General features: G+C 40.6%; 1 protein-coding gene across 6 annotated transcripts in view; it reads right to left on the bottom strand.

Annotated features, from left to right (window-relative positions):
- Window positions 1-12409, bottom strand: part of DGKI (diacylglycerol kinase iota) — a 197241-nt gene that overhangs the window by 39951 nt on the left and 144881 nt on the right. For all 6 annotated transcript variants that reach the window (XM_068190843.1, XM_068190841.1, XM_068190842.1 and 3 more), the window contains 4 exons: window positions 9503-9572; window positions 7014-7054; window positions 5271-5398; window positions 4627-4752 (listed from right to left, as the gene is read on the bottom strand). In XM_068190843.1, coding sequence (XP_068046944.1) covers window positions 4627-4752; window positions 5271-5398; window positions 7014-7054; window positions 9503-9572 — 365 coding nt within the window. The remainder of the gene's footprint in view (window positions 1-4626; window positions 4753-5270; window positions 5399-7013; window positions 7055-9502; window positions 9573-12409) is intronic.

The following is a 12409-nucleotide window of genomic DNA, read 5'->3' as shown; positions in this document are numbered from 1 at the left end:
TGTCACACTGATTTCCTGGGCAATGATCAAATTCTTGTGGTTGAGTGAAACACTTGGCATTTAGCCTTTTTCTTCTTCCCTCTTAGAATCTAGGTTATTATAGCATTCCCTCTAGGTTATTATAGCTTCATAAAGCAACGTCTGGATGGTATTACTAGCTAATTAATGCCTATTTAGTGGAAAGGGCTGCAGCCATCTTCCAGCACCTACAGGCGATTTTTTCTTCCTCTCCCTGACAAGACCAGATGGCATTCTGGCCAACCTTCGCCCACCCTTCACAAGCCAAGCACTTGATTCAGAAAAGGCAGCCAGCAGCTTGGGAAACACATTGCCATCACAGCTGGACAGATGCTAGAAAAGTGCTGGTTACGTCCCCAAATGGTGGGAAAATTAATGACTTCAATTAAAAGATATGGATTAAACCTCTACCAAGATATAGTCACCTTTTCATCTCTGTATGCTGTTGGGGTTTTTATTTTATCGAATTTTCCAGCTCTCATCATATAACAGGGTGACAAACAACTAGGAAGAGAAATATATGGCCAACAACAAACACACAGCAGGCTGTGAGGTCTTCTGCATCTCACTGCACCATTTAATCATAGAATGAAACTACTCATGTACAAAGGAAGAGTCCAATTTCCTGCATCAGTCCAGTCAGACCAGAATATTTATCTTTTTTCAAGATCAAGCACCTCTAGTCCTAGTAAATCGTCTTCCCAGTGTGGGTTTTTTTAATACAGTGTTCACGCTAATTGATGTTCCTATTAAACTACAATCTGCCCCAGCTCGTAGTTACTGCATCAAGACACTGTTTCATGTCCTGTCCAATCCATCACAGATCAAAAAGCCACCAAATAAGGAAAAAAACATGAAATACTATTAACCAACAGAAAATAACATGAAGTTCAGTTAATTGAAAATAAAAGCCTAATTTTTCTCTCAGAAAGACCCCTGCCTCAAAATCATTATAGTCACACTATGCTTTAACCAAACAAGCTTGTGATCAAAAGCAACACCTAACATCATAGTTATTTTTGGATTACGTATTCCGTTCTCTGCTTTCATTTATTGAAATAAGGGAGCATTCAACTTTGAATTTTTAGCTACATTCCTCACTTGTCAGAAATAATACCTTCATCTTAAAGAAGTTTCATATGGATGTATATATATATATACACACACACACATCTGTATGTGTGTATATAGTGATGACAGATACACTCTAAGCATCCTGAAGATATTTTATGACCAGCTCTGGTCATACCCTGTTTAGGAGAAAAAATGACCCCTGAGAAAGCGCTCCCAGTGAGTCAGCTATGGCACTTTCTCTCACACCTAGCCCCCTGTCATTTGCCCTAGGCTAAAGTATAATGCATTTTGAGCTGTACAATATTTCTGACTAGATAAAAACATTGGATGCTGATGACTCTTAGAAGATCCATGAGGGCTCTGTGGACAGGAGAAATTGACAGCTCTGTTCTCTGCCATGTTCTTGTTTAGGAATTTTGCTGAGATACTTTTCTCAAGTTTTAATTGAAAAATAATTTCTGAAGGGACAAATCTCTGCAAGGAACCTGTGAGCAACTTCAGCTGCCAAAATATAATAAATTTTTCTAAAGTACTGATTTTTTCTTTAAAGCACCACGTTAGAGAGATTTTTTAGATTGTTAAGTCAAACATCTAGAAGCTTGGAAATTTGGGATCTCATATCATACTGTAACCCTGTTGCACTCAAATGTTATGAAAACTTTTAGTCACATTGTTACTTTCTATTTTCTTCTACTGGACTCTTGCCTCAGTGTTTAAGTCAAAACCTGCTTGATATCCTCTGTACATGCACTGCAAAGGCTCAAGATTTATTTTTTCACACTGCCAAAACTGCTCACAGAATGCAAAATGACCCATGCCCTGCTAAGCATCTCTAACAGAGTATCCCCATAGTATCCAGGTTTCTTAAGAAAATGAAATTTACCCTCACTGTGCTCCTTTAAGGTGAGGTTGCAATATTATCTGTATTCTACAGCTGGGAAAACAGGCACAAACTTTCCATTTATTTTAGTCATACAACGTGAGGCAATAGAAATCCTATTTCTTAGTTTCCAGCCTGAGAAGATCTTTCAAGACCTCCTTGTAGTGGCCTCCCAGTAACCAAACCTACTTCACAGTGGGTATGCGCAGAATGAGGAGCCCATGGCTAACCAGCCACTTGCAAAAAGTTTGTTGTAAATCCTCCATTCAGAAATTCTTCTCTCAGATGCTCCCACAGAGCATCATTCAACTGTCTTAAATTTAGTAATACCTCCAATGTGTTCCCCTGACTCATTTACCATACACCTTCCACCTTGGTAGCAAGTGAAGCACTGTCTAAACATATTTCAGAGCTTGCCCACCTGTGTAATAACCTGATTAAAGCCAGAATTCTGTATTCTGGAGAGAAACAGACATAGACCCTTCCCCCATGCCCCTAGCCTGTCTCACTCGTGTCTTACCTATCTGTACCCCATGCCCTCCTCCTTTTCATTACTCCCATTCTGACTCCCCAGACACCTGGTTGTCCTCTGTGCCCTTAGCAGCTCCATCCTTTAATCCTGTTCCCCAAGTTCCTGCACATGCTCTCTTTTTGCTTCTACTCCTTTGGCTCTTGCAACCTCTTTTCCTTGTTCCTTCACACACCTTCTCCTGACCATCTCCATCTGACTATGACTGATGCATCCCTTTTCTCCTTGCTGCTGGAGATCAGCTAATGAGCAGCACAGTCCCACTTCCCTCAGCCCTGCAGGCAGGCCTGCAACCTGAATTAAGCACAGAGGAGCACAACTCCTCTGTGAGCATGGACAGAGAGAAACGTTTGAAAGCAGAGCTCTTGAATCTGAGGTGTCTCCAAAGTGTACAAACAACCTCATCAGCAGGGCAAATTCAGGGGTAATTTTCAAGGCAGCAAAAGGCATCTCCCTGGTATTATGATGACATTTTACTAAATGTCAAGCTTCCAAAATTTAATTCCAATGAGGTTCATTCCACTACCAGCACTAACACATCTCAGGAAAGAACCACTGGATTTATTTATTTATTAGAAGGAAGGTCATGAAAAGAACACATTTCCCACAAATTTTGTCTCCAGAAAGAACTGGCTTTTTTGTTAAAGTTTTTACTAAAAGAAAAAGAATCAGTCATAGACTGAGCCTTAGCATGAAAAATTTCAGCCAAAACATTTAAAGTTTAGAGAAATTGTAAAGTTAACAATTCCTCATAGTAGGCAGTGACAGGGACACTACTCTGAGCAATGCTACTAGCTTACTTTGTACTTAATAAATCCACCAAATGTAATTGCTACGGCTAAGCAAGCATTTCCAGTCATGCTGATGTAAACAAAATCATTCTTCCTATCAATAAGAAATTAGTCCACATGTTCTCACCATCTCTCCACACTGCCTAAAACTGTCTAAGCATAATTTTTCTCACAGCTTTTCCAGCTTCAGATTTTGGGCCCTTCCATTCCAGTCTATGGAAAAATGAACCTACATTCACCATTCTTCACTTGCAAAGAGTATCAAGAACTGAGCCAGAACCCCTCAAGGAGAAAACCAGGCAATTTTCTCCTGACAGTGGTACCTTGATCAGCCTTTCTTGCCATGGCATCTCCTCCTGACAGTAGTTTCCAGTTAGCTGGAAAGTTTCCAGTTGGTAGCCTCATGGCTAGACAGCCTGCCATCCACACTGCACCTGTCCCAAAGCTGTAGGCTCTGCCTGCCCTGTACCTTGCAGCCCTTGCAACCCCACACGCATCCTGACAGAAGAAAAAAACCTGAAAAAAAGGCCCCATTGTCACTATTCCAAATTTTTCCATACTAAGTTTTAAAACTTGCCCACAGGGTTGCCGATACAGTAGAACAACAATCTCAATTATACATAACTGCTGGGGAATGGGGGGGAATAAGACGTCAAAACACAAATAACTTTCAAAGCCAGCAACAGAGTTCTGACAGACATTTCCCATCTAACCTTTGGTAGTGATCCACTGATGGTTTTTAAAATCTAAAGTGAAATAACCAAAAAGTTGAAAACAATTTCTAACATAGGTAAGCAGAACAAGAGTTATTTTTAAATCATTCTGAACATAGCAGATAGTACTAAGGTAAAAATTTATTTTATGGGGAAATTATCAAAAAGAAAACCACTGTACAGCCACTCTACATGGTTCAAGATTATATGAAAACCTTTGCCTACATCTTTGACAGCAAGCAGCAGTTCTAGAGGTTTCTGCTTTATCACAATGCATCAGAGCTGCCTTGAGGGTAAATGCTTTGACCTTTCACCAAACCAGTTGACAAGAAGATTTTCTTAGCTGGAACTTCAGACATCCAAAATAAGATATTTTCTTTCAAAAACTCGGATTTAGGTTTACAAAAAGGAGAGGATGCCCAGAGAATGAAACAAAGGCAAGAACATAAAATAAAGAACAAAGAGGAGGAACATAAGGGAGAAGCAAAAGAGAAATAGAAAAAAAGTATTTATAATTTCAGCACATCAGCACAATCCATTAAGCTTAAAGGAGACATTAGGAGTTGTCTGTGGTGACAGGAACAGTGCATCATCAAGCAGAGAAATGCAGAGGGCTCTTACTGCAGCATATGTGTCTGGCTGGCGTCCTTTTGTTTGTCAGGTACCTCGTAGTGGGGAGAAATCTTTCCAAGGCTGCTGTCACTCAGCATCCTCTTCCGAACCGCAGGGTTCCACCGCTCCGGTATTCTAAGGAGAGAAGGAGCAACAGAAAGGCATTCACACCCCACTTGGAAGCTGTCTTTCATTGCTCATTGGTTGCCAGCATTTTTCAGCCCACAGCAAGTTCAAATAGATTAATTCACTATGAGTGCTGTTCCTAAAGACGAACAGAAGCATTTCTGGTCTGTCAGGAGGATGATAAGAAATAGAGACACTTCATGATCATTCTTAGACACAAAGGGCTTCAGGGTTTTACACAGCGGGATCAGAGCTCTGACCATGCAGAGAAGTTTGTAACCCAATCGTTAGACATTTATGGCAGGATTTAGGGTCAGGTGGTGTGAAGTGTTTAAAAGGTGCTGAAGTCCACTAGTCCTGCTGTGTGCTCCAGGAAGCCTACTACTTTCCTCCTGTCATTACCACAGCTGGATTTGTTCCTACAGAATACCTGCCCTCCCACATCTCCTAATCCTTCAGAAAGGGAACCAGAAAGAGATGCCCATCTGTAATACAACTGCTGAAAACCAGATTCCAGCAGCACTCACCCAGTTGCCTGCTCCACTACCAGGTCAGGCATTCCTGGTGGCGTCCCCGCCTGCTGAGACATTACCATCTCTGGGTCCAGAATAAAAATCTCGTCCTGCGAAATTTCCGTCACAAAGTGCAAATGTTCCTGTCAGAGTGACACAAGCAACAAATAATGAACCTGCAGCATCACTGGTCCCTCAGAGTACCCAGCTGCCCTAGAATGAGTTGAGTGCATGTCAGGTTCCCTGAAGAATATTCAAGGGACTCTTTGTATTTAAGTGTGTACTCATATATACACACACATTAAAATCAATGCCACAGAAGCCACCAATTTATATGTCATTGATTTCAAGCCAAACAAGATGCCTCCTGAGCAAGCTGCACACTCACAGCAATATTTAAAAGGCTGTTACTCAATGACTATGCCATTCTGATGAAACCTGGAGGTCTTCCCATAAAGCTGAGGTTTGCATTTTGAAATGAGGACCAACACCTGAGGTCTCTTCTTTGATGATGGTTGAGAGAACTTTTTATTGTTTGGGGGTACTCTTCCAGTCCTCCAACAGTTGTACATTCTGTTTTCACATCTCCATTACCAAAGTTCTCTTTCTCAATCCTTTATTTTTGTTATTGACACTGAAGGCTTATTGTCTTTCAAAAAAAAAAAAAAAAAAAAAACCACTGAGTGTGAGTAAGCCTGTCTATGTAGGGAAATGGGCAGAAAATGTGCCACTGTTTGTGTGCTGGGACCAACACACAGTATTTAATATTTTCCCCACAGAATCACAGGATGAAGGAGTAGGCATTAAAAATGGCCATTAGTACAGTGCCAAGGATTAGAGAAATGCAGAATAAGCCAAACAGAGTCAAATTGCCCAGTTTAATCTGTAGCAGCATCTTCTTCATCCCTGCCTTCCAATGTTAGATTACAACATCAAACCATTTATTTGACTGTGTGCAAAGAAGCCCCACGGTGTCTACATGCAGACACTGAACATAGGAGCTCTGAACTAAAGTCACAGCTCCTTCTGCTTGAGCTAAAGCACCAGCTGCTTTTGCTAAGAAACAGCAAAATGTTCATGTAATTCAGAAACAGCTTACACAGCTCTCAGGGGGACCGGATACAAACAACCACAGTGTGAAACCAACAATTTGCTCTTAATGCTGGGCCGCTAGTTGGCCTGTTCTGGATACAAATCAGAAACACCAAAAGCAGTGTAAAATTTTAAGTGTCTTTTAAAAAACTGTCAGATTGTCAGATCTATGCCACAGGTTTGAATCCAGCAAAAATACACATTGTTTTGAGGTGAATATTTTGTACATCTCTTTTCATAATTCTCAAATTGTAACAGCATCTTAATTTCCATAGCTATTTCATGGTGCGCACACACACGCACACACAGGATGAGGACTTCTGGTGCCTAAAAATATCAGTGAAAAGATAAAAAAAATACATCAGTGCCACACAGATGCCCCTAGTAAGACTTGATAAGGAAAACAATTGCAGAAAATTCTGATCTGTATCAGTTTGGTAGTAAACAGAATGGCAGATGGTCAGCAGATACAAGACTTCAGTGAAACAACGTGAATTAGATCAATTAAAAAACAACCCAAAATTTTCTTCTCTACTTCTCATGAGACATCATGAGTAACATTTAGCAATATACAGGAAGAATGGCAGATAATTCATTTTAAGATGCATTTGATGTAGCTTTAAAAAAAATGAAATCTATAGAAACAAAAAACAAATAAGGATTTACCTGAGATCTGTCAATGCGGTAAAAACGATCAGCAGAAGTTGCTGCAAGACAGAGAAACAACAGCAAAAATAGTCTGAGCAGGACTGCATGGATAAGATGGGCTGCACTAACAACACTGGCTCCTAAAATAACCCCTGTGTCAGGGAAGTCACAGTGGCTCCACAAGAACATAAGTTAATTTCTATACGAGTGGCGTGTCTCGGGTCAGTACTGTGACCAACATCTTTGCGAGTGGCACGGACAGCAGGATTGAGCATGCCCTTGGCGAGTTCCCTGCTCACACAAGCCTTGGTGGAGCAGTTAACGTGCTGGAGGAAAGGGACACCAGCCAGGGGGACCTTGGCATGCTTGAGAGGTGGGCCAGTGCAAATCTCATGGAGTTCAACAAAGTGCAAGGTCCTACACAGGAGCCATGGCAACCCCAGCACACCTACAGCTGGGTGGAGAAGAGATAGAGAGCAGCCCTACAGAGAAGGACTTGGGGGTGATGGCTGGTGAAAAACTCAGCATGAGCCAGCTGGGTGAGCTTTTAGCCCAGAAAGCCAGCCATGTCCTGGGCTTTAGTAAGAAGGAAAGTGGCCAGCAGGTCAAGGGAAGGGATTCTAGGGAAGGGATTCTCTGCCTCTGCTCTTGTGAGACCCCGCCTGGAGCGTTGTGTACAGTTCTGCTCCCCCAGCACAAGAAGGACCTGGAATTGTCAGAGCAAGTCCAGAGGAGGGCTGTGAAGTTGATATGGGGACTGAAGCACCTCCCTTACAAAGACAGGCTGAGAAAGTTGGGGCTGTTCAGCCTGGAGAACAGAAGGTTGCATGGAGACCTCAAAGAAACATTCCAGCATCTGAAGAGGTCTACAGGGAGGCTGAAGACGGACTCTTCATCATTAACTCTGGTGACAGGACAAGAAGTAAGGGGTACAAACTGAAAAAAGGGGAAATTTCGGCTGGATATTAGGAAGAAATAACTGTGAGAGTGGTGAGATAGTTGAACAGATTGCCCAGGGAACTTGTGAATGCCCCAACCCTGGCAGTGTTCAAGGTCAGGCTGGGTAAGGCCTTGAGCAATCTGAACTAGTGAGAAGTGTCCCTGCCCACAGCAGGGGGGGTCAGGCCTAGATGATCTTTAAGGTCCCTTCCAACCCTTAACATTCTACAATTTTGCAATATTCATACCCCATTAAATGCTGGATTTAAAGATAAGGCTCAATGAAACAGTGGTCACTGAAAATATTAACTTAAAATAAAAAAAAATTAAATGTATAAAATTTATTTCAGCCTCATAAGAAGAATTGATTACATTAAAATATGTGACAGAAAAAGCTGCCTTGTTCCCATGACAGTATAGCAAGCATATACTGAATTTGATGGGTCTAATGGGATTAATTCAAATTCTGAATCTAAAGAACAGTTAGGAGCTTAGGAGCTCTTTATAAATCAAATACTTGGCCACAGATATTGACTCTGAATTACTCAAGGAAAATCTATGCTACTCATGAAAAACACATGAAAATAGGGGGATTCACTAAATAAAGCACATATTTTGAATCTTGTCATTGCCAAATAATTTATATTACTAAACCCACAAGTATTTACCATCTACAATGTGCTTCACCAGATGTGATTTTTTTTTTTGGTATCTGCTTTGCATTTATTTGGGTGAGTGAAATCAGGTTCATTCACTCTGCAGTTCTGACACAAGAGCACAGTGATGTAGGATTGGAGGTTTTGGCATCTCACAGGAATATCAAATACTAAAGACAAAAACTGAACACATCTACCCATCCAGCTTTCTCCAAAAACCAAACAGATTCTAACTATGGCTTTTATCAATGTCCCTCATGAGTGACAAGGAATGGTGATTAGAAATTGCCAAGGAAAATTTGGTTTTGTTTTGAGCATTAAAAATTTAAGCCTCCCCATGCGGAAGCTTTTGTAAAAGCAGATGCCATCCATTTCAGCTGCTAATTCCTGTGCTCTGGAGCCTGATATAAGGCCCAGATAAGTCACCTGCTTTGACAAAGTCTGGGTCAAATACAAGTGCAGCTCTCCAGCGCAGAGTTACAAGGAAAGGGAGGTACACCTTTCTGTCACCTGCACACTGTAGTGCCTAAAGACTACAGCATCTGCAGAGAAACCAGGGTGAAGAACTCAGCCTTTACCAGCAGCAGTGAATTGCCACAACTGGCTGCACTCTGAGCGCGGGCAGTGCACGCAATAATGTCTGCTCATCACAGCAGAGGCGCTGATAAACCAAGCTTCTAACCTGCCTCAGGGGAACTCCTCTCTGTGGCATGAAAAAGCTACAGCAGGCATTTTGATTGTTAGATGAAGAGCCTGTTTTGTTTTTTTAGAGGGGAAAGGGGGGCACTCAGCTCCTTTTTTACCCACTCAGTATAACAAGAAGAAACAGTTATCCCTCTCTAGTAATACACTCAGAACTATCCTCCAGAAGCAGGCAGCATGCTGGGCACAGCAGAAGGGAGATGCACTTACCATCTAGGAAGCACCATCTAGGAGAGAGCCTCTGAACAGAAAGTACTCTGGGGAAAGAGCTTTCCTGGTCCTGGATAAGGCATGAAAATTATGTTATTTTAAAAACCCAGCAAACTGTTTCTTCTCTGAAAAGGACTATTTTCTAGACTTTGACTTTTTCATTTTGCTTTACTGACATTGCACAATGTGCAAAATCTATATAACCCAGGAACCAAATGAAATTACTGAGGAGGAATGCAGATCTTCTTCCTGACCTGTACTTATCAAAGACTCAAACAGGCTATCCCATGTGTTTTTAGGTCTTACTGGAGAGACAAAAGGGATCAAAAGTGATCTAAGAGATCAGAGGATGATCATGGCTCTGGCTCCATGCTGCCAGTGAATGGTCAGCCAACTTCCAAAATCTGCTGCATATAACATTTAAACACAAACATATTTGCACAAGGAAAAACACAAGCATGGATCTTTGGCAAACACAATTTGTATAGACACAGATTCTAGCTTCATTCACATCTTAAGCAGTACAATCAGTATATCCATAAATGTTGTCAATTCATGTTGGCTCAAGATTAAATTTTACTCCTCTTTCAGACAACAGACCACAGAGAGTATATCAAGTCACATGGCAGGAAAAGAAAAAGGAAGAACAGGAAGGATTTTACTTGATCCCATTAACCTTAGTCTCATATACAGCTTATGGTATCCAGCATCACAGAGATGGAGACAATGACAGCAAAACATCCCTTTAAGTGAACTATAACTGTACGTGAGGAGCAAATAACACATCTCAGGGATTTAATAGAATCAGATTTAAAATACAGCTTTGTCTAATACGGGCAAACAGATTTGTGGGATTTTAGGTTTGATTGTATTGCCAGTGGAGTGCTTGTCAGAAAATCAAAAATCTCCAAGACCCACTAGGCTTGCTGACATCATTGTATCTACATGCACAAATCTTAATATTTAGTCTACTCTGTGTCGAATGGAGGGGACTGCAACACAAAGGACAAAAGGAAGAAAACATCCAATGGTGTGTACTAAAATGCAGTTTCTATAAAGAGGAGAAATGATTAAAATTCATAGAGTACCAAATGCTGAGAAGATGAAGATAGGAACACTGCTGGTAAATGCCAACTAGAGTCACAAATTGCACATTGTGACATACTCCCTCCAAGACTTCATTATGGTTCAACTGTGGAACTAGCTTGCAAAGTTTCAGGCCCAAGAGAATATTTTGTGAGCATTAAACTCATTAGAGAAACAAAACAGAATGAGAAAACACTTCAGTATACTTTTTTTCTCATTTGCACCTGGGTTTGATTATATTTCTGCTGACTGCCTATGTTTTGAACTGCAGAGGAATCACACAAGAAAACTGCATTTTTGAGATTTAAAAGTACCCATGACACTTTATTAGTGAGGTATGAAGACATTTCCATCAGCTCAAGCACCCTATTCATGCCCTTTATCCTCCTCTTTTTCCCATTTCTGTAATATGTAGAGGGATAACAACAAATATGAAAAAACCCTCAAATTAACCTAATGAGACAATTTGCAGAAATGAACCACTGAGGAAAAAAAAACAAAGCAAGAATACTAGACAAACAAGTGCTGAAGACAAAACACAGAGAGGGTGCATTTCAAATGTGGCATCATAAAAAATGAATGCAATGTTAGGGTTTTCACACTGCTGTGCACTAGAGAAGATGGGTAGGCAACTAATTTATATACTGCTGTAACTGCAGAGGTTAGAGCCAAGTATGGAGCTGATTTCTGACATTTCATACTCTCTTTTACATCTCCCCATATACACAGATTTTGTTCTTCATTTTACCTCAGGCAGTTTCCTACACATGGAGCAGTCAGCAGCCACTTAGGTTAATTCATAATGAGTGGAACAGAATCATACATGCTGGTTTATTAGTCAATTTGCTAGACACTAACACTGTTCTAAAACCCAGTTCCAGGGCAATGATTGATGGAAATGTCAAAAATACAAAGTTAGCATTGGATAGGGAAACAAAGAAACAAGCCATCAACTGATATAAAGAAGGCAAGTCCAAGAAAACATGCCAAATTGAATTTTCTTATAGTGTCTGCAGTCAGTGCATCTACAGGCATTCTCGTGAAACTAGAATTCTGCATCCCCTGAGTAATCATTAACCCCAAAGAAATTATCTGCAATTTCACCACAATTGGTTCCTGTAGGCTGGGTCTCTGTATGCTTTCTCAGTGAACTCATTCCTGCTGATCCAACAAGACCTGCATTGTTATTTCTAGGAAGATGCTATCAGCACCATGCAAACTTGTCCTGTGATCCTAAGCACTATGTCAACTGACCATGGTTTGTGCCAAGTCTCCATGCTAATATCAAATCATTTCAGGAGTCAGCAGAGTTAGTCTCACTCAGTTTACTTCCAATTTAAGCACTCTACAATGAGTTGTTTTACTGAGAGAAATATGCACTCTCAACCATACTTCCAACTGAAGAGACAAGTTCTGTATTTCATAAATTGTAGAATAAAGTTGTAAAGCACAATGAGACCAATTTTAAGAACTATCCTCCCAAACTAAAACCTATTTATCTCATGCAGAAAACACATATGTGCTTAGGATGGACTAAAAATTATCCTGAAGATTATGTAAAGTAAAGGTAGATGGCTGTCCTGTCCAGAATTATTAAGAGGCTGGGCCTGCCAAAACACCTTTTTTTCCCCTCAGTGACAGACTTTATTACAACAGCTATGCAATACAACATGTAATTATTCAGTTTCTCAGACAGAGAAACAATTTTACTTTTGTCATTTGTCCTACAGGACACATTTTCTCATTCACTTCAATATTGAAAATACTGCTATTGCAATATCACTAGCATCATCAAACTTTGCTAATTTTAAAGGTGACTCC

The sequence above is a fragment of the Anomalospiza imberbis genome, chromosome 5 (genome assembly GCF_031753505.1).
Source record: "Anomalospiza imberbis isolate Cuckoo-Finch-1a 21T00152 chromosome 5, ASM3175350v1, whole genome shotgun sequence".
Lineage (NCBI taxonomy): Eukaryota > Metazoa > Chordata > Aves > Passeriformes > Viduidae > Anomalospiza > Anomalospiza imberbis.
Note: the sequence above shows the minus strand (reverse complement) of the source record. Positions and strands in the feature narration are given on the sequence as shown.